Source organism: Rhinolophus hipposideros (assembly GCF_964194185.1).
Source record: "Rhinolophus hipposideros genome assembly, chromosome: 2".
Taxonomy (NCBI): Eukaryota; Metazoa; Chordata; class Mammalia; order Chiroptera; family Rhinolophidae; genus Rhinolophus; species Rhinolophus hipposideros.
Genome location: NC_138048.1, coordinates 41578386 through 41601923, shown reverse-complemented (window position 1 = coordinate 41601923; position 23538 = coordinate 41578386). Strand labels below are relative to the sequence as shown.

General features: G+C 42.5%; 1 protein-coding gene across 1 annotated transcript in view; it reads left to right on the top strand.

Moving 5' to 3' along the window:
• The first annotated feature begins 2209 nt into the window (after positions 1-2209).
• Positions 2210-23538, top strand: part of DRD3 (dopamine receptor D3) — a 38804-nt gene continuing 17475 nt past the window's right edge. The window contains exons 1-3 of the mRNA XM_081075079.1: positions 2210-2284; positions 8869-9173; positions 19100-19212. Coding sequence (XP_080931205.1) covers positions 8904-9173; positions 19100-19212 — 383 coding nt within the window. The 5' untranslated portion in view covers positions 2210-2284; positions 8869-8903. The remainder of the gene's footprint in view (positions 2285-8868; positions 9174-19099; positions 19213-23538) is intronic.

The following is a 23538-nucleotide window of genomic DNA, read 5'->3' as shown; positions in this document are numbered from 1 at the left end:
CTGAACTCTTTAACACACCTCTGCATTGTTCTACTTACACACTCTCTGTTTTTATACTAGACATGCCAACCCTAGACAGTGCATAATCTCTTGGTGCCCTAACCCAAGGGAAGAAGAAAGTGGGGTTCACATTCAGGCTGGGAGTTTCAGTCTTAGGGCATTTTTGATACAGTTACGCCACATAACAATATATGTATGCCCTATAAAGCATGAGAAACCTTCAATATAGTACCTAACCTCTCTAAGCTTCTGTATTAGTTTTCTTGGGCTGACATAACAAAATACCATAAATTGGGTGGCGTAACTAACATAAATTAACTTTCTCACAGTTCTGGAGGCTACAAGGTCAAGATCAACATGTCAGCAGATTTGGTTTTTCCTGAGGCCTCTCTCCTTGGCTTGCAGATGGCTCCCATCTTGCTGTGTAACCACATGGTCTTTTCTCTGTGTGTGTCTTCCTGATATCTCTTTCTTTTTTAATAAGGACACTAGTCATATCGGCTGAGGGCACACCATAATGGCCTCATTTTAACTTAATCGCCTCTTTAAAGACCTTATCTCCAAATGTAGTCACATTCTGAGGCTAACGCTTCAATATATGGATGAGGAGGGGAGTATAATTAAATCCATAACAGCCTCTGTAAAAATGGGCATCATGAGGATTTATGTAAGAGGCAGACAAGAACAAGAATTAGAAAATGTTTCATAAGTTATATCACCATATAAATATTGTATCATTGATATCATTTTGTCATTATAATTATTATTCTCTATGACATATTGTCAGTTTCTTAGGAAATATAGATTTTGCACCTTTTGAAGAATTATGGCATAGTGGGTAAGAGAACATGCTCCAGAATTAAGATATCTGGATCCAAATCTTGGCGCCACTGCTAGTTAGCTGTGTGACCTTCAAAAATTATTTTAACCTCTCTAACCCTCAATTTTTCTATCTATAAATTAGGGATGTAAAATATTACCTACCTTTTAGGGTTGTTGAAACGACTAAAAGAGGAAATGCATTAAAATGACTGGCTAATAGTATATGCTCAATAAATGATAGCTGTTGTTAACAGCAGTATTTAGACTTCTCAGCTGCTGCTGCTGCTGCCTTTTTCTTCAGCCAGCAGAGGTCTCCATCACAGTCAAACTTAGACTGGCTTTCCTATGACAGTCTGCACTGCAGCTGCCAAGCACATCCCCTGCTGTCAGAGAAAGCAGTGAAAAAATTGCCATGCTGTCTGATGGAATGAGAAGAAATCAAAACAAGAGAACAGAGAATAGTTAGGATTCCATGGTAAAATGTTATCTGAACAGATGACTGACCATGAATTGAGATTGTCTAAGTTCTAGCGCTGCTTCAGAATCTGACTTTCATCTGACATTGCCCTAAGCTGCATCTCACTTTAGCCAATTCTAAAGTTGAGTTGATAAAAATTACTCACATATACCTCAGAGGAGCAGTAAGAATGAATTGCAAATATTTTGTAAAGTTCTCTGAAAACAAAGAGTGCCGCTAAATGAACAGTTAACCTTTCTCATAATATTAAGCTTATTTCATCTTTATCACCAGTTATCCTCTACGCTTCAGTTTTGCTTCCACTGTAACATAGTTCCTTTAACCTTCTTTTCCCACAGCCTTACACCTCCAAGTTCAATTATTTTGTCAATTGTGTTTTAAATTGTACTGATTTCTATTAACCACTTGTGGTCTCAATTTTTTGATCTGTTCCTTCTGCTGAACCAATCATCTTTACACCCACCAAAAGCTGGGACGGCAATTCAGCCGAGAAGGACGAAGAAATTGAAGCATTGAAGTAAAGGCAGTGGGAAAGTGGGATTAAAAAGAGCATTGAAGGGAAAGTACAGATGTGCTTAAAAGCATAGCACGGAGCAGACAGAGACACAGAGGGAAGAGTAGAGCAGGGTAGAAAACGGATCCTTCATCTGCCTACTCCACCTCACTTTCAGCACCAAGGACAGAGCCTCTGAAGGGCAGCCCCAAGCAACATTCAGGGTCCCTCCCAAATCCTCTAGAGATAACGGATGCATTCGAAAACAGCTATGAAACATGCAGTAAGGTCTAATAGGGAAGCTGGAAGAGCAGCATACAAGTGATTTCACCTTTGAACAAAAATGGGTGATTTTCTTTCTGTTCATTTCCAGTTTCTGTGTCTTAGGAAAGGCAAAGTTTGCTTTGCTTGGGCATATCCGCTGTCAGTAAATGGCTACAGGAGCTGAGGTGCGAAACTTCAGTCTCCAGAAATCAGAAGAAATTTTCAGGGTAAGTAATTTTTCTTTTCTTTTCTACTTCAATACACAGTGTTTTCCTGGAAGGTTATTTAATCAGTTTGGGGTTCTGTGGTTTTCTAAGAATATTCATTAAAACTCTGTACCCTCTCTTATTTAAAAACCTGAAACCCTGAGGAAACTGTTTTCTTTCTTTTTTTCCCCCCCTCATGTTTGGGGCAGTAGAAACCTGTTCTTTTTTTTTCCTGAAAAAATTAGATCCTCATAGGCTTTAGAAATTATATCAAGGCAGAATTTAAAAGATGTAAAATAAAACGCTGTACTATTCCTGGGGTTTGTATGGAAATTGATTGTATTCCTCGTAAGGATTTTACTTAATTGTAAGGGTCTGTTATTTTAAACTCCCCAGTTCAGCTCGCTGGTAATCCAGGGTTAGGAGAGTCGCTGTTTTCAATGGTCTATTTAAAGCCAGGCTGTTTCCAAGTCAGAATTCAATTATTTCCAACAGAGATATGCAGTACTTGAAATGATGATTGTGTATGTTTTCTTTAATGATGGCATATGATTTTGAAGGTGTTATTGTTTAATTGTGGGACTTCCATTACTTACTGTAGCTTATTGGGTCAACGGAAGTTGTTGTAATTAGGTATTTGTTTCAGTTCATGCATTTAGTTTAATCAAATACTATTAAAATGCATGCACAAATAATAATGCAGCAATAGCAAAGTGGAACTTAGATTCTAAACTCATTCTGCATATTTGTTTGCACTTTATAAGTGAAGCCCTTTGCTTATTGATACTAAAAGGTCTATAAGATGTCCATCCTTGGATAACAGTGAAGAATCACTGCTTGACACAGCATTGGTTAAATCTCTCATAGCCAAAGAGAAGCAGATACAATATGAGAAAGATTCTTACTCAGACACTCGATATTTATAGCTGAACATTTTCAAGAATCTGCCTGGTTAGCAGTGAACATGGTGTTAAACAAGGAAAATAATTGCAGTATCCAAATGAATGCCTGATATTAAAGCACCTATACAGAAGCCTTCTCGTTATGAAATCTGAATTAAAGCACATACCAAATAGATTTACCCAATACTAAATTCAATTTCTAATACATTGAAATTTGTCGTCAATATTTGCTGATTAATTGACCGATCCATTGAGTTCCCCATTTATCCCTGATTAGAATGATAGCATGCTCAGTGCTTACAGGTTGTAACAAAAAGTGGGGATGCTCTGCTTTGCTGAGCAGGTTTCATTTCTTAGAAAAGTATATTACCTTAGCTATGAGATCTTAGTAACCAGCTGTGGTTTTTCTCCGTTCACTTGCCAACAACGTAAATGTGCCCAAATATATAAATATGTTATGTATTCCAATGTACTTGTGAATCTTCATTAAGAAAATAAACCAGAAAGCAATTTTAAATAATAAAGTACCATAGAAATGCTAAAGACTACCTTCAGTAAGAATGACAATGTAACTCCCACTGTTTCTATATGCAGTGTGCACCTGCATTAACTTCACTGAGCTTGGTCACGTGATGTGCACAGATACTCTGGAAAGGAGAGGTTTTAAAATTAGTCCTTATTTCAGGTTTGTCTCCCTCACCCCATTAGTGGAATAGTTAGGAACATGAACTCTGGAAACAGACAGATCCAGAACTGAATCAGCTCCATCATTTACTGGTGTATGACCACAGCAAGATACTTAACCTTTCTGTTACTTACTTTCTTCATCTACAAAAATGGAGATAAAGCACCTGCTTCCGTTTTTCAGGTTGTCGTATGGTTTAAATATGATAATGTTTACAAACATTAGCTATCATTATTAATTTTTTCCAACAATATAGCAAGTCTGCCCTGAAGCCCAGAATCAGAAAAGCTCTGAAGACTAGAGGTCAGGATATAACTAAGTAAAAGATTAGAGACAGCAAAAGACAGGAATCTATGATACAAGCGATTTGGTCATGGAACCTGGCTATCAAGGTGTTTCGTTCTGGGTGTAGGGAAAACCATTTCTACCTGGAAATGATTGCCACCTCAACTTCACTCCCAGCACGGACACATTCAATAAGTTGTGAGATTTTAATTTAGGGGGACCCGAGATCAAACTGGGCTCAACGTAGGCCCCAACACATTGTGTAATCTTGGAAAAGTCACTGAACTTCTGTCTCCGTTTTTTAATCTAAAAAGGACGATATCCATATCTACCTTCTGGACTGCTATAAATATTAAAATGAGACAATACTTGTAAAGTATCAATGTTTGGCACACGGTAGCAATCAGAACTGCTAGTGACTTTTGTCTTCAGAAGGAGGTAGAGAACTAAAGGTGTTCTGGAATTGTGTGTGTGTGTGTGTGTGTGTGTGTGTGACTTTTTGCCTAACTCAGTATCCTTAAGGAAAGAGAAAAAATAATTATAACCCTGTAAATCTTAATAGATGTCTTCCTAACAAATTCAGTGGGAGCCTGGTATGGAACTAAAGATGCCAAAAAGGCACCCCACAAGTGTTCCGAATAGACTATAGTTCAGAACTGAGGAACTGAATATCAGTAAAGCAGGACGTATGTCATAGGTGATGAGAGCCTGACCACTCTTTGTCCCTGCTTTTTAAAATAGATTATGCTGTCATTCTAAGAGATGCTAAATAAATGCTAAAGACCAAGGTAAGTCAATACTTTGTAAGAAATTCAGAGGCTCATTAAAATTGGTAAGTGGTGTTTCATATGATGAATCTTAAAAGAGAAAGACCAGCAATAATCTAGTCCTTGCCTTCTCCACTTTTTCACCTCCCACCCGTGCTTAACTACCAATACGCTTCGTTGAGGTCATCAGTAGTCTCCTCATTTCCAAGTCCATTAAACACTCTGCAGTTGTACTTTATTTGACCCCTTTGCCTGTTCCCACTTTCCCTTTAACAGTAAACGCTGTAATGTTTCAAGTGCTAAGTGCTAGACATTATGTTAGAGCTGTGATTCTTAATGGGGAGAGAAATTTTGCCCCACAAAAGGACACTTGACAATGTCTAGAGACATTTTTCGTTGTCATCACTTGGGAGCAGGCGAGTTCTACTGGCATCTAACGGGTGTACATCAGGGACCCTGCTAATCATCCTACTCGGAGGCACAAGACAACCCCTCCACAATGAAGAATTATCAAGCCCAGATTGTCAATAGTTCCAAGCCTTTACATATATAATTGTATTTAATTATCACAAGAACCCTATAGAGTGGATATGATTATTCTCATTTTGCTGATGAGAAAACCAGGCTATCATTATGAATTATTAGACAGTGATTATTAAGTTAATGAATTCTCCAGGCTCTTTGCTTCTCCTTCCTGAGACCAGTGTACTATCTGTTAGCATATCTGTCAGAGAGAGAAAGAAAGGAGAAAGCCCAGCCCAGCTCTGTGTTATATAAGTGATACTGGTTTAAAAAAAAAAAAAAAAAAAAAAAACTCTAAAAAGGGAGGAGGTTGAAATAATTAGCTGAGAGGTGGGAAGTAATCTAGCATCTCACTCATTTTCTGCTTTCATCTCCCACACCCACAACTCATCAAGAACTGCCGGACAACCTAGACTTACCCCCACCTGCTGCTATAAAGAATCTAAGACCAGAGACAGTACAATGCACAAAAAGAAATAAATAAATCAGAAATCCACGCAATTGTGATCCCAACATCAGGCTCAGAATCAATTTTCAGAGTTGAAGGTTTCCCCTCCCGTAATCAGTCATTGACATTCAGCTCTACTATTTTTAATTAGCTGTCAAACCTCAGCAGAGTAAAAAGTCCAGCAAAACGGTAACAAATATCCCAACGTTTTCTGCTTCCCTCTTACCTGACAGGGGAAATGAGACGAAGACATTAGCCAACTGCAGACCTCAGGAAAGAGTGATTTCTGGCCTCTGCTTTCCAAGTGGCCCAAATGCAGGAGACAAGGCTTTCTGGGCCCGAGCCTGCCTCAAAGGTGAAAATATTCTTGAACAATCAGAAAGCATTGTATTTTTCCAAAAGCTCTTGGCAACAGCAGTGCTATCTCCAGGGTACTGGCTGCCCTTCTCCGAATAATGAGGAAATTATAATTATTATCAAAAATTATTATTATGCTTTAAAATATATTGAGTGCAAACAGTGTGCCAAGATAAAGAATATTTTTTTAAACAGTTCTCTGCGTTTAATCCAAGTCGGTCACCCCTGAACAATCACTTGTTCATTTTAACACTTACACATTCCAGACTGAAAAATTTCAGAACTAGGTACAAAATGACAGCCATGATTAGGCTAATCTCCTAATGAAAGGAGAGCTGCAGATATCAGGAGTGAGAGCAAATCCTGTCCACCAAGCCAGCCTCTACCTCTGCCGAGTCCTGGAACAAGAGTTCCCATGGAGGTCCATACACTCCATGTCTAAATATTTTAGTCATAACCAACAAATCATTGAATAAAATGTTTAATGCTCCTACCTTGACAAATACAACTTTCTAACAATCTCAAAGGCCAGGTCTCAATTTAGCATTCTTGGATGCTTAAGAGTTCTATATAAATTGTAAGAGGGCAGGAGAAGTCGAGTCTCACCCCTGAGCCAGTCCCAGGGATTCTGTCCTCTTCTCTCCACACCTCAGGCTACACCCAAGCTATTCATCTGAGCTCCCAAAAGAGCTACCCCTTGAGCCCAGGGGCCCCACATATACCTGGCACAGTCTACCCTCAGGCTGGCAGATCCAGAAGGATACTGCTGCTGCCCTAGAAGTGGGCTCCAAGCAGTTTGTCCAAGACTTCTGTGATCTCAGCACCCAGAGTGTGTTCTAAACGGGATTGTGGATTCTTGGTGGCCCTGCTCCTTGGTGCTATGAGATGGCACCATCTCATCCTATAGGGAGGATATGACCCAATGGGGGCCAGCGTAGGGCCCTCTAAAGCACAGGGTTCAGGGCCGGAGTCACTCTTGCCCAGGTCTCAGGGCCAGACTGTAGGCTATAGTGTCTTCTCCCAGCACGTGGCTTTAATGCACTGCTACCCTTCGCACACAGGCATTTCCATGTTTTACTTCAGAATATGGTGAGTTTTGTCCCCCACAGATACAAACAAACCTGGTTCTAATTGCCCAGTGTCCCTTCAATGCTGCCCCCAACAGGCTAGTGTCATGGGGTTAGCTGATGGGCTCTAATGCCTTTCCCACTCTAAGTCCAAAGTCCTTATAGTTTGAGGATTGGCTCTTTCCAGTGGGATACTGACAAAATCATTGTTGTGGCTTTCAGATGTCAAGGACAACATTGGGAGAATTAGCTCTGCTACTATTATAATAAGCTGTGTGACTTAAGACATACCACTCATCTCTCTGGGTCTCTATTTCCCAGCATTGGACTAGATCATAGCTTGAAAATATGTGGTGCATGAGTCATGGCCTATGGATGTGAAATTTGGGGGTGGGGAGAGGACTTCATAGGGCTTAAACACTTTTCTAATTGGTAACCAATCTTTAAGATTTAGGAGGTTTCAAATTAAATCCCACACATGGATTTTTCCCTAAATATAAAAACCACTGTTTGCCCCCAGACTTCATTCCTCTTGATTTTCTCTCCCACAACCCAGTCTCCTAACGCTACCATGCTGTACGTGAGATACAAGAGAGAGACTGAGATTGAGGAAGTGAAGAGAGATGGAGGGAGGCAGGGGAAGAGACAAATGGGAGCAATAGAGGGTGGGAGGGAGTAAACAAAGACAGATGGGTGGGAAGCTAAGAGAAACAGACCAATAAAAGAAAAAGAGCTAACACTTCTATAGCTTTCTAGGTCTCAGATATGGTTTTCAATGTCTCACATATACGAGTATAGCAGCTCATTTAAGTCTCACAAAAACCCTAAGGAAATAATTTCCATCATTTCCCCATTTTATAGAGGAGGAAAATGAAGCTCAGAGAGGTGAAGTAACAAGGCCAAGTCCCCAGCATTAGGAAGTGGTGAAGCTGGGATTCTAATTCTGCAATGGCTCCCCGTCTTACTCTGAGTCCAAGCGTGGTTCTTCCAACAGCGCTGCACATCCTCTCAACCTCATGCCCTTCCGCTCTGCCCCTGCCTCACTTGGCTCCAGCCACACTGGCCTCCCTACTGTTTCTTTCACAGGCCAGCTGTCCTGTCTTTGTACCTGCTGTTCCTTCTGCCTAGAGAACTCTTGCTCCAGATATCTGCACAGTCAGCTTCTGCAGGTCCTTCAGGTCTTAACTCAATTGTCACCTCCTTCATGAGGGCTTCCTGATTACCCTAATTAAAACTTACCCTCAGATACCCTGCTCACACAAACATGATTCTCACCCTCTCCTGTCCCCTTCCCTGATTTACTGTTCTCCAAAATACATAGCATCAGCGAACATACTACATCCTTTATTTGTCTTGTTTATTAGTCTTCTCCTCCAGAATGAAGGCTTCAAGAAGGCAGGGAGTTTTATTATCCCTTTTGTTCACTGCGATATTTCCAATGCTTAGAACAGTGCCTGGCATATAAGAAGTGCTCAATAAATATTTGTTGAAGCAATAAATCAAAATATACACGCAAGCAGCCCAGCTCCAAAGCGTCTTATTTTACCATCGTTGTTTTTTGTCTCCTCCTAGGAAACCCATTGGGGTCATTCTTCTCCCTCCAGGCGATGGCACCTCTGAGTCAACTGAGTGGCCACATCAACTCCACCTGTGGGGCAGACAACTCCACGGGCCCCAGTTGGGCCCGCCCGCATGCCTACTATGCCCTCTCCTACTGTGCACTCATCCTGGCCATCATCTTTGGCAATGGTCTCGTGTGTGTGGCTGTGCTGAGGGAACGGGTCCTGCAGACCACCACCAACTACCTGGTGGTGAGCCTGGCCGTGGCGGACCTGCTGGTGGCCACCTTGGTCATGCCCTGGGTCGTGTACCTGGAGGTGAGTGAGGCCAGGTGTGGACTGCCCATGTGACCATGCTTGTTCTTGTCTTCCCTGATCGCTTGGCCTTCTGGGCTCAAAATGCTCCCTGTTGTGATCTGGGGACTTGGGAAGGATGGAGAGCTCCTGTCATTCTTCTTTTCATGAGAAAACTGATGGTCTTGAGAGCAGCCATTATCCAGCATCTCTTGCTCACATCAGAACCTGGGATCTGGGAATGATTCTGTTCCCAAGCTTCCAGTATCCAGGTGACCAGAATTGAGTGATGGGACTTGTCCTAAAAACGTGCTAACTTTACTTTCTGTGCCAGGCATATCTCAGAGATGTCAGGGCTTGGGGGAGGCAGTCCAGTGGGCCTCTTCATCGATGTTTCAATGTACATAGGGGTGAGGATGTGCAAGAGAGATACAGAACAAAGGTGGGATGTAGGGAGGGCTAAAGGAATTTGAGACAAAAAATGTTAATGAGTGAGAGGAAAAGAAAGAAAGAACAGTCTGCAAATAGATCAAAATTCTTTTGATGGTTCAGTTGCCCTCAGACTCGGCTCTTTCCTCCTGAGAACCAGCTCTCCACAGCCTGTAGAGGAACAGACCAAACCTTCAAATGTATGTTTTTGATGCCTGCATTAATAGTACACAACACTCACAACTCAGATAATGCAGCAAACCTTGGAGACTTTTTTTGGAGAGAAAAATTTCTTAAATTTGACGGTATTTTCATTTGAAAGTACAAAGCAGAGGCAGGAGGTGATCAAGACAAAACACCCATTTGCTGACAAGGAAATAGGGGTGCCTATATCTATCTGTTCAAGAAACATATACTCTTACCGGAACACATGCAACTTACTAAAGAGTTTTTTAAGGACATCTTAATATACTGTTAATATTTCTCCTCTGCACTGTGTATCATTCTAAAGAGGTATCCAATGAAGGATCAAAATTATTCTATGATTAATAGAAATTAAAATTCATCAAATTAATATCGCAGTTAATATTAATAGTGAAGATGGCAGTTAATTAAGTATGACATATCACAGGAGAGCAAAATCCTTGAACATAGACTGCTTAGGCTCATTCCCATATTAAAGAATGACTGGGGACTAAAATTAGACTTACGATCTCAGTGGGGAGACATAAAAGAAAGAAATCAAGAAAATAAAAAGAAAAAAAAGAAGAACTAGGTTGATTGGGATAGATTTAAAGGCTAAGGAAATACTCAGAGAAAAAATACATATTTACTCTTCCCAGTTAAGATAATCCTGATGGCACAGGGTCTTGTAATTATTGACTTTTCTGTCAACCCAGTTAGGCTGAGACATCTTTGAAGTACAAAATACAGAGTTTTTTTCCTGTAGTCCAAGCATACTACCTGGCAAATAATATGTGCTAAATAAATAATTGATATATAAATGAGTAAATGAATGTGTTCTGCAATGTATGCATTAGATGGGAAATTCCTGCTTATGCCGTTTGTTGCTGTATCTATTGTCACAATGATTTTTTTTAACCTCCAATAATAACGAGACTAAAAGGAGTTAAAAATATGTGATATTTCTGTTCAAGAGTGAGGCAGACTTTAGGTGCTGTAACCTACTATGGATTAGTCAATGATTCATTATACCACCACCACCCAAGGCGTTTCTGTCCATCTCTATACTTTACAAGGATTCTTAAGTCTTCCAGAAAGATGAATGTCAGAAACAAATGCAGGAAGAGGACTTTTAGTCTAATAAGCATTTTAATTGCCTCTGAAATAAAACCAGGGCTTTTGGTGTCTATAAAAAAGCCACTCAGGCAAACTCTGGCTGTCTATTTGTGATGGCTACTAGGAGTCTGGGTGGACCATAGTGGAAAATCTCTGTAGATACAGATATAGGAGATGGATGTTGTAACTTTTCCACACTAGACACCATGGCAGCCCCTTCTCGCCACACCCACCAATATACACGATGCCCCCATTCTACTGCTGAGCATAGAAGAGCAACTGAGTCTGCAAAAGGCCTGCGTGAAATCTTGCCAAAGGCTTAATGGACCCTCTGCAGGTTGGATCTATGGGTTCTCCCCATGAGAAGAATTCTGGTGGAGCTCTTGGTTTCCCCTCATAAAACCAACAGGCCCTCTGTCCAACAGGTTATTTGATGTAGGTGTTTAGCAATCAGGAGCATGGTCAAATTAGTCTACAATCATATAAAGAAGATGCAGAGAAGCAAAGACAGCTTTCCACTGAGAAATGGGTTTCGGGACCTCTTTTTGGTCCTTTCTAACTTGCCTCAAGGTTCTAGTCAATGCAATTTAATATTTTATATCACTTTCTCCAACAGTCCACTCAGGGTCTATTTTAGTAAAAGATAAAATATGACTTAAAGTAGCCATTATTAACAGATAACCAGTTAAGATATTAGAAGTTTCTAGTCCAAAGGACCAGGTCTCCCTACCCCACCCCAGTATATACATTTCTTAGTCTTAAATACCTGCCTGTTTTCGCTGGACCTCAGCAGCAGATGAGGTACCTTAACCAGAGAAACAGCATTTTGAGCCCTTACAGGGATTGTGAACATGTAAATCCATGTGTCTCAAAGAAGAGCAAAGCAGACTCTCACTAACTTAGCCTAAGGATGGCACAGTTTGAGTAGCTGGTCTAGTAATTGCATAATTATACCTAAGAGCTCCTTTGGAAAGAGGGAAGGATGCAGTATTGCCCACAGAGACTTCTGTAGGCTAACGGCCTCCAAGAGCATAGGGCAGAAATGAGAAGAACACCATGTGGGGGGCCAAATGAGCAGCCAAATTCACAGCTTCCTGAGCTTTTATTTGAATACATTCATTTTCTCTGAAGGAAGTATTGGCTCATATTGGCCAGATACCTTCCTTCAAAGGAAAACTGGCTCCTTTCGCCAGACACCAGTATGTATGAGTTAGGAATGTTTGGGTTGTAAATATTGGAAAATTTGACTAACTGTGGCTTAGATGAATAGGAGTTACATCTCTCACATAACCAGAATTCTGGAGGGAGGCAATTGTTGGTGTTCGTTCAGCTGCCCCATGATGTCGTCAAGAATCAGACGTTCCAGCCTTCCCGAACTGGCTGACTTCCTTGTGCTACTCATAGGATGGCTGCCATCACTCCAGTATTATGTCTATATTCAAATATAGGATGGGTGGGAACAGCAGAGAAAGGGAGGAAAAGGCCCTTTCCCTGCAGTGGCTTGAAACAGCTCCCTAAAGGACTTCACTTAAGTCTAATTTGCCAGACGTGGATCATATAGCCACTTTTAGCTACAAGGGAGGATAGAAAAGAAAATGGGAAAATGTGGATTTTAGTTAAAAAGAATATGTGGGTGTGAGGAATTGCTGTGAGGTAGGCAATAAAATGTCATGTAGCATCATGCTTTTGCTGAAATTCACAGGGATGAATGTCATTTCAACACAGAGTTGTGCTATAAAAAAGACTCAGAACTGGGAGTCAGAAGATGTGGGAATTAAGTGAATAAAATGGAGGTGACAACTACACTTTCCCTATTTCATAGGATTGCTGTTAGGCTCAATGGTCATCAACTGAGGAAGTGCTTTGAGTACTAAAAAGTGTAATCTATAAATGTCTCAGTTGAGACACCTTTAGCTGTAAGAAAAAGAAAACTTCATTCCAATTGACTTGAATACTAAACAGAATGCACTGGCTCTCACACCAGGAATTTACATGTGGTAAGGTGGATTGCAGGCACAGTTGGAACAGGGATCCAGCTCCATTTCTCTATAATTCTCTCAGCTCTGTCTTCTTCCATATGTTGGCCTTATCTGTAAGCAAAGAGAAAGCACTAGGCCTCCCATGTGCATACCACACCCCTCCCAGCAAGAGAGAAAATCTGCCTTAGAATTTCTAGTAGAAGTGTGAAGGTGTACTTTGATTGGCCTGGCTTACGGCACATCATTTTCTCTGAACTGATCACTGAACGCAAGAGTTGGTTTAGCACAAGCTCTGTGTTATTTCCATGGAACACATCAACTGCTCGGGCATCTCATGGATTCCCAGTGGAATCCAAGGACTATTGGAAAGAAAGAAGAGGACAGTGAGCAAGTCTGTACCACAGTAGCTTTCCCAGATAGCATTCTCATCATTAAGGCAACAGGAGCCTGGGCTCAAGCAGTATATACAGAAGAAGGAGCAGGGGCCACTCACTAACCCTCATCAGTTTTCTCTGTCCCCAGGCCTAGCAGAGACGTTCATGATAAAAACCATGCAGGTGACCTCAGATTAGTTATATTCCCGAGTGCCCTGGCCTGGCTGTCTCTTTTATTCTGTTTGCAGCATTTTCTCAAAAACCCTTTTCTGTGTCATACCAAATAGTTTCATCTCCGATTCCCTCTCAAGTTTTTAATTTCCTGCTTTAGAAGCTACATTCTGTTTGGGGCTTCCTCTCCAAGCACAACCATCACATTTTGTTCCACTTGGGTAAGCACTTTTTGTGATGTTTAATGCACTTATATCAGGGCAGAAAGGCAATATAAGTAGCCAGGGGGACGCTTGGAATACTAAACTCAGAGTACTTGGGTCTCAGTATGGAGAGGAAAAAAGGACTCGAGGGTTAAATAATACAGACAAGCAAAAACAAAGAGCAGGGTAGGTTCAGGCAGGAAAACTCACCACAGAGTCATCAAGGTCAGATAGTAATGACAGGAAAGAGCAGCACTGTTTTGGGAGACAGGAGCCTTTGGGCCTTGTAATAATACTGATTATTAGAAATAAAGGAGAGACTGCATTTTAAATGGGCTCCTCCATGATTCTTATGCACCTACACTTTGACCAGTTCTAAGATAACCTTTCATTACAGGAAGGTTCTTGTGCAAAATACAGACAGTTGAGTCTACCCCAGATGCTACCAAGTAGAACAGTAATTGTAACCAACCTCCCAGCCCTAGCCCCACTCCCACACCAAGTGATTTGTGCAGCCACCTGGCCATTTTGCAGCAAACTGACATTTAGGAACCACTAATCTATAAAAACCCCGTTTCACAGATGAGCAAATTGGAATTCAGAGAAGTGAACCCCCAGAAATCCCCTCCTTAAAAAGAAATCCAAATGCAGCAAACAAAAAATGAAATGAAGAGGCTAATTAGAGAAGTAATTCCATCTTTGCCCTTGGCTATCTCCCCAAAACAACTAAAAATCCATCCCTTACAGCTACAGTTTCCCAAAACAACTAAAAATCCATCCCTTATAGCTACACTTTTATTAAGAGTTCTTAATCTGGGGAATCCTTCAACTTGGATATAAATAAAATTACTTCTTTATTTTCACTAATCTGAAATTTAGCATTTCCATCCATTATGAAAGTAGGCATCAACCCACAACAGAAGAAATCCTTAATGTCACCAGTACAAATCACAGATATTTATATTTTCAAATCACATGACGGCTGTTGTAGACACCTTGAAATACCATTTATATTCATCAGTACTTTGAAATTACGGGACTTTTGAACCTGCTGATAAGTCTTGTCATTTAATGCATTGTTAAAGAAGCACATATATTTAAAATACTTTGGCAACTATACATCAATATAATTGGTATCCTTTGTGATCCATTATATTTTATTGTATGCATTCAAACACATTCTTCTGAGAAGGTGACCAACCATGAAGCTAAAGAGATCCAGAGAACAAAAAAATTGCTTAAAAGAGCTCTGCTTTAAGACAACCATCTCTAAAAATAATGTCATGTCCCCTATACCCTCCAGACCAGCTTTTCCCAAACCTCCCAGGCAGTTGGAATCACTGGAGGAACGTATTATACTGAGTGGGGCCTGAGAAACATTTTGTTTAACAAGAGCCTCAGGTGACTTAGGAAATGCTGCCTTATAATCAGTAAATTTGGGGAATGCTGCCATAGGCTGTGTCTGTTAAAAATGAATAGCCAACTTCTGTACCTGAAGACACTTTCTTGCTTACTCACTTTCACCTTCTGTATTGCCAAAGGGAGTTAGTTATATTCATTAGCAAGTGAGAGTAACACCACCTGGCTGTTATATGATTCTGAAGTGAGTTATTCATTAGAATTCAGGAGAAAGGTAGAATCATGTCTTCAAAGAGTTTTAAATCAATCATATTTTTTTCTGCCTTTTTTTCCTGCTTTAATTTCAAAAGTCACTTTACCTCTTGTGTTCTCCCAACACTTTCTACTTACCGCACTGTCACACTTATCACATTGTATTATAGTTATTTTCTTAGTGTGTATCTCCCGGGCTCTCAATTCAGCCCCACACATTCACACATCACCTCCCCCGACAACATGCACACACTATATTCCGAGGCCTTGGAGACAAAAACAGGTTTAATTCATTTCAGCATGCCCACCCAAGCAAAGTATCTGGCCTCTCATGGGCACTCAGTAAACACTGGATATATGGGTGGATGGATGGACACACACCAACTCTTCCCCCTCCTATGTTATTAGAATGGACTTAAATTGCCCACTTCCCAGAAGTGAGTGTTAAGGCGCTGGCCTTTGAGAGGCAAATAGAGTAATGGTTAATATTAAGGGTTTGAAATTCCAGCCCTTTTACTAGCTATGTGTCCTTAGACAAATTACTCAACCCCTCTCAATCTCCGTTTTATTATCTATAAACTAGAAATAATATTTACCTCTTTGGGTAGCTGTAAGATAATGGGTGAGAGTTACATGGTCTTGGCCCTTTGCATTTCTTTCTTCATAACTTAACCATTACTTGCTTGGTGTGGAGAACTCCAATGAAAACAAGTATTTCCATTACACATCCCACCAATCAGAAATTCATTTTAATGAGTAAGTTCTGGGGAAGGCTAAGTGATGGCACCTCGATGGGAATTACTTTAATCAGCTAATCAGATTGTTTTCTTCTCATCACTTAGCTGAGATCAAGGAGAGAAATTTTGATGGCAGAATTGGAGAAAGGAAGAGAAGATAGCCAGAATGGGGTGGCACAGTGGGGGCCCGGAGGCCAGAGGACAGCTTGAGGGCTTTGGCCCTTGTGGACTAAAGAAACGATACCAAAGAAATCTGCCAGGTGTGTACCTTCATTAGGCCCCAAAGTCAACAGCCACCACTGTTTTTTTGTACTGCTTTTTGCAACCCTGAGATGGAGGCAATCAGAAGAAGGGTGTCTCTTTCCATAGAAGGGAAATGAAGCAGTCTGTCACACACAAATCCTTGATGAGGACATGGTTTTCTCCTTTCCCCTAGTGCTCACCCATTTCCACCCCTTTCCAATAACTGCCCCCTCCCCACTTGACGTTTCCTTATAGCAGGGCATAGAACAGCCTACCCTCCAATGCCCTGTTTGCCTCTACTAGCTGTGCCACCTCAGGCAAGGTGCTGAACCTCTCAGAGCTTTCGTCTCTTTCTCTGTAATGAAGATGGCAGTAGTCCCCTCTCATAGGATTATCATCAGCAGGCCATGTATATAAAATGCTTTGCAGAACATCAAGACTTAGTGAGCATTCAAAAAATGCTAGTTATTAGTATTAATACAGATTGTGTCAGAGACCATTTATTCTTTCGGAATACATTTGGACGCCAGGCACTGTTCTAGGAGCCAAGGGCGCAGCAGCAAACCAGTACAAGTCTCTGCTCTTACAGAGTTAAGTAACAGGCGTTTCATTTCCTATCAAGTAAGCGCATAATTTGTCCTCAAAAAACTGTAAGAGCACATACGGTCAAAAATAAATTCAGTTTTCAGAATCTGAAGTTTCAAAGCTACAGATGTTCCTGGAATGGGTCATGTGGGTCAATGATCCACACAGAGCAAGTTGTCAAGAAATGTGAGATTGTATTAACATTGTTAGGATCTCATGATGATCTCTAGTTATTTTTATTTAAGAATCCTTTGCTTTTCCAGTAATCTTATAAATTCCTCAAGGACAGAGCCTGAAGTACATTTTTAAAAACCTCTTAAAACATATAACATACCCTCCTTCTATGAACTAAGTATTAGGAGCTTTACAAGAACTTGCTATATGAATGAATGAATGAATGAATGAATGAACGAACGAACACCCAGCAAGCACTGGAGTTCGCTATTGTTCTACCTATCCTCTCACCTACTTTGCACCCTCAAGACACAGATACAAACAGGCACTCACAGTTTGGGGGGGGAGTAGTTTTTTTGCCAATTTAAGACATAAATTGCATAGTACATGTATGTTAAAATGAGATTTAGTATACAAAATTCAACTTTTTGCAAGAAGCTTTTAAAGCAAACAACATCCTGTGTACTGAGCAAAACTATCTTTTATTCTCCTAGCTCCCTTAAATCATTGTGTCATTACGACTACACATCTCCCTTTTGAAAAGTATTTCACTCTTAGAAATCCTATAAAGTCATATTAGTTAGGCCTTTATACATTGTCAAATGGTTGAACTTAGAGAAAGTGAATCCACAAACAAATGAGCAAAAGTTAGGACTTCATAGCTAGTTTGAACTTGTCATTGTCGCTTTTAAACAACATATCTTTCGTCAGAGTTTCCCAAAATAGAGTCTGGAGATGACCAAATATAGTGATAAAATCAAATGCTGACAAGGAAATAAATCCAAGGGGAAAGAAGTAAATAGGTAAGGGGATGGGTTGAGAGACTTTGCTTTCATGGGATAAAACAGGCATGAATAGTAAAGCGACCTGGTTGTATAACAAGATTCTTGGATGAGAAAAACTAGAGTGATGGACAGCATCATGCTTACCCACTATCATTTCAACGAGATCTCTTTTTTCCTTGAGAAGCTACTTCAGAGGCAACTGTGCCTAGTTTTCACTCTCCCTTCCTCTTAATTCGTCATTGGGTCTACCCAGCAGGGACACCCAGCTACTGCCAGGGACACAAAGTGTCATAGGTTTCTCCTAGAGAACATGGTGGCAGCACCGTGGGCAGGAAGCTGGCAAATGAACAACAGCCTTGGGGCCCAAGAATGGCATCTGTGGACATTCTGACAGTGGCAATCCCTGACACATTTCTCTGGTACAATCAAGTTATGTAAAAATAAATTAAATAAAATTAAAACGTGCTAGAATATAAATTAAATTACCTAAATTCCTGACTTTTTGTAAGTGTTACTGGAAGCTGTGGAGCTTGGAACACATGTGTAAATGCACGAGGTCAGAACCATCCTCACTGATTCTGTGAGTGGCAGAGAGGACCTGGGCCCCTGTCCAATTTCCTGGACCCAGCCTTTCTCCCCACCTCTTGGTGACTGGGACCCAGGTGGCAAAGGCAGGCACCCTGGCACAGACTTAGGTTCTTAGAGATTTTGTTCCAGGACACTTCCAAGCTTTAAAACCAGAAGCCGGATAGATTTTCATTTTGGAGGTAAGTTTTAAGAAACATGTGTTCTCAGCTTATTTTCTGGGTGCACGGTGAACTCCCCACTGCCTGGAGGACTTCAGAGAGGCAGTATGGGCACAGTGCACACATCTGGCGGTCACCCAAGGTCATTTACTACCCGCTGGGCATCTGTGGGCATATTACTGAACCACGATATTCCTGACTTGCCTCCTGAGTTTGAACTAGATCAGTGATTCTCACACCTTGGTATGTTTGGGGGTGGGGAGGGGAGTGCTCGTTTTAAAATGAAGATTCATGGGCCCCAGGTCTAGAGATTCTGACTCAGGAAAGGGTTCAGAAATCTTCATCTTTAATGAGTACCCCACTGTGGACCACACTTTGAAAAACACCGACCTGTTGATTTGGAAGATACCTTCCAGCACTAATGCTCTAACATTCTGTGAATTTGTCCTTTCTTGGGTGACCAGCCTTGGGCAGCCCGGCATCCCCTTGATGTCTGTCTGCCCTTGGTCACGATGATGTACCAACAGGGTGCAGCCTAGGGAAGGCAGTAGAGTCACTTAGGTTGTCATCCCTTTACTGGGGAGAACACTAACATCCTTATCTCTGATGCCCAGGTAACAGGCGGAGTCTGGAATTTCAGCCGTGTGTGCTGTGACGTTTTCGTCACCCTGGACGTCATGATGTGTACAGCCAGCATCCTGAACCTCTGTGCCATCAGCATCGACAGGTAGGGCTGTGATCCCCCTCCCTGGCTTAGGAGAGAGGCAGCCTAGACCAGGTGGGGAAGCTGCTCTTGCTGTACCTGAGACACAGGCTTTGCACCTCAGGGCACCGGGGTCACTGAGGCGTGGAGGTTGTCACTGGAACATTTTCTTTCCTCTCTTTCTTTTAAATGATGGTTTGTGGGTGAAAAGAAACCCATGTGACAAGACAGAAATAATTCTCCAAAAGCTTTCCTAGCCTGTCCTTTCCCCCAGGTCACTAAAGAGGATTTGGGGTTTGCCTTCTCACCATCTTTGGAGGCTTTTGTGATTCCTAATTGGGAGACAGGGGACAAGGATGAAAGGTGAGCTGACTTGGGTCAGGAAGAAAATTTCCTGTTACTACTCTGTTTGTGTTTTGGTAAAAGGAGGGAGGAAGGAGTGCTTTGTGTGACTTCTGGACATTTATTACATAAATATGTTCCAGAAGTAACAGACAGCATCTGATCTGTTACGTCTTCAGCTTTGCGTGATTTCTGGACATTTATTACATAAATATGTTCCAGAAGTAACAGACAGCATCTGATCTGTTCCGTCTTCATCTCCACCCCCAAACTCTTCTACTCATCCTAGCTCATTATCACCTGTGAGTCTCCCTGCTGTGATTATTACAGAACCTTGAACAAAGAACATTAAACCGAATTGAATGGTCCCTGCCTGAGGGTAGCCAATGTTTATACCACAAAAAACCGCACCTTCAGAAAGGACACAAGAGAATGGAAGAGAATGGGAGCCCAGTCCTGGAGGAGGGAGGGAAGAAGTGAACAAAGAGAGCTTCTAGGAGAGGCTCTGGGACAGGCCCCTCCCAGCCTCCTGGCTCCTGACCCTACTCTCTACGCCCCTGAGCGTGCACTTCTACACTCTACACACACATTCACGCATGGGCTGGTAGGTGAGGCCGCGCTTGTCGTGCCCTACACTAGGGCGTGGGAACCAAATTCAGCTAGTGCTTCACCTGCCAAGCCTTGAGTCCGCCAGGAGAGGGTGCTTTTTTCTCATTTGCACAAGAGCACCATTTTGTGGGCAGCAGCCACACTTAACACTCACTTCTACTTTCACCACTTAAGACACAACCACCAAGAATAAACCCTGAATTGGCATCGGTCCAATACAGGAAAACTCCCAGAAAGCATAGCACTCACCTACCAGAAAGCTGAAGGGCCAAGCCACTTATGCCTTAGATCCCAGGGGAGAAGGACGCTCCCTTCTTGGCTTGCATTTCTATATGAACGAATCTTAACCACACCTCAAATTGGAGCCTCCTCCCTAGTCTAGGAATGAAAATTGGCCTTGGAAAAGCTGTCTCCATTATCCTTCACAGCAGTTTGCAGTACACAGCATGAAATTCTGTTCATGTGATGCCAAATGACTGGTCAATTCATTAAAAATGTAGTCATTCATGCAGACCTTTGGTCTTCACACAATGCTAGTCACCAGTCTGACAAACTAAACCAAATGGATTCAGCATTTTTTGGTCATGAAGCCCTGGTCCGTAATAAGAGGGTACTAAGACATAGGAAAGAAAAGGAAGTGATGAAAGGGTTTTTGAAAGCAAGTAACCCTGTTGTCATTAGATTCTTCGGCATCGCTCTGGATGCCTAAGAATTGGATTAAGGCCGCCTTTTCTTTGCTAAAAAGCAGAGTGGGTAAGTACGAGCCCCCACCCCCTTGGCTCCTTGCCTCCACAGTGGGCCAGCCCCCTCCCACCAGACCCTGGGTCAGAACTAACTTAGGGACAGGGCTGAGAAAGTGTCAGAGGAGAACAGGATGCGAACAGTGAGAATTCGAGTCCTCTGCAAGGAGCCCTGGAATAATGCAACCAAATTCATTCACTGGGGAGTTCTTTAAGTGGCTCTCAAATGGCACCCATCACACAGGCAGGCCTCCGCATCTGGGAGTCTTCACAGGAGCACAATAGGTACCAGATGAGTCACAGGCACCTTGGAGTTTTAGTTTGCATCTAAATAAGCACTTTAAAGCTGCAAAGGGCTTTCCAGTCATTTGCAAGAAGCTTTTTCCTTCAATAATTCCTTGAGGGGACACAGAACTAAAGATTTACTGAGCCCCCTGTCTGATGAAATAAAAGGTGGTGAAAAGCAGCCCTCACAGAGCTCTGAGGCTCATTAAACCCAGGCGGGAGGTACACTCAGGCCCTCCCACCCAGCTCAGTCTCTCAAGCCCCCCCGCAGCCAGCTCCCTCAAGAGGCACCCTCATCAGCTCACACACACACACACTCACACGCACACACCTCCCACCCTGGGACAGAGCTTTCCGTGGAGGTCGACTTCTGAGAGGATCCTGAGACCTTCCATAGAGTGACAAGCCCACAAAACCCCAGTCACAGAACTGGGAGTCACATAGATTAACTCATTTGTGCAGAAATGTTACATGCTTGCCTGGGATCCTACGCAGGTCTGGGACTAGAAACTGAGTGCCCCACCTCCCCTGGCAGAACTGTCTGTTCCAATGTGTAGACCCTTCACAGGTGGAGGTGGGGATGGGGCACCCAGGGAGGGACCTCTGGCCCAGCGGGCAGCCCAGCTCCATAGGTGCTATTTCCCTGGAGTGGACAAGGCACAGTTCCTTTGCCTTTCATGCCCTGGCTATCTCTGTGCTCATCCTAACTTGCCTGGTTCTAAAAGCACCAACAATCGAAATAGCTGCCATTTATTGAGCATGTACTATGTGCCAGGCATGAAGCACTTTTTCTTATTACTAACCCACATAACACCCCAGCAAGGTAGGTGTGTTATCCCTATTTTCCAAATACAGATGCTTAGGGTAGACCGTGTAGGGAAGCTTGCCCAGGTCACACAGCTGGTAGGTGCAGGAAGAGGGATTCAGTCAGCCTCTTTCTCCTCCCGACACTGCTTTCCACTGAGGCGCTTAGCCATATTCCAGGGCCCCTAGCTCTGGAGCCACACAGCTGGGCTGAAAATCTTAGCTTGACCACCTAATAACAATGTGACCTTGGGCAAGACAATTAACCTCCCTGGACCTCAGTTTCCTTACCTGTTTAGTGGTAACGATAGCAAAAGGATTGTTATGAGAATTAAATGAATTACTATCTTCATATAGTTGTCTGGCACATAGAAAGCCATACTTGCTTGATAAATAAATTTAATGTTCCCTGATAATCAGGAATAAAGGGAGCTACCCATAAATTCACTGATAACGAACAATCCCAGATCCCTTGGGCTAGCACAGTAATAATGATAATTATAACGATATTGTTTTTTAATGTTTAATAGGTACCAGGCATTGTGCTAAAAAAAAAACTTCACAGAGTTACTCGCATTCACTATTCATAACAGCCCTATGGAGCTGAAACGTTATTGTACAGATAAGGAAGATGAGACGCCAAATCTTTGGCCCAGGCCACGCAGTTAAGTGCAAGAACGGATTCAGACACAAGTCGGTCTCTTTCCAAGGCCCACGGACTTCACCACTTTGCCCACTGCCCGTGTTCCAGCCACACCAGAAAGGGCCCAGCGAGCTCGGAGCTCAACCCCCAGGGGAGAGGGCCTGGTGAGGGAGCGACGCGGGCGGCTGGCCGGGTCCGCAGGCCCGCAGTGAGCGCAGCAGCCACGCGTCGGGGGCGGCCCCAGGCTAGGCTCCCGCTTGCAGCCAAGCCTTACTCCTCCTTTGCCCGCGGTCGCTCGGTCGTCTGCGATGGATTTCGAAGGAGATCAGAGTTTGCGCAGCCTGTTTGGGAATTCAGAGTCCCTGCAGTGCTCTAGGAACCAGGTCCCCCCTCTCCCGCCCGGCTTTGCCTCCCCGCCTCCTACAGGGCCTGGAGAGCCCCCAGGTGAGCAATGAACTTCTCACCCGGCGGAGCTGGCAGAGTTTGGGCTGCATTATGGTGCCCTCCTATGGCTAATTCCGGAACAGCCTCTGTGTCTCAGCCCTATGGCAGACTTCCTAGAGGCAAGTTTGGGGGCCTCGTTTATTCTAAAGGTTTAATCATGTTTAAAAAAATAATTAGAAAAAAATGTAATGTAACAGTGGCAACATTAGTCTCATGCAATCTCATCTCTCACTTTTAACCCAAGTAACAAGAAGTTTTGACACAGAAATTTTCCCTCATGTAGATTTGCTCAAACTTGTCTAATGGTAAGATGCACTTGCTTGTCAAAAACACACATTTCCGGGTTTCACTTCGGAAGCACTTAAAACATCCAGCGGTGTGGCCCGAGAATATGTATTTTAACAGGGCTCCCAGGCAAGTAATAGAATCAAGTTAACCGGGAAACTCAGCTCTGGGCAGCCACAGCTCTCTCTACCTAAGTAC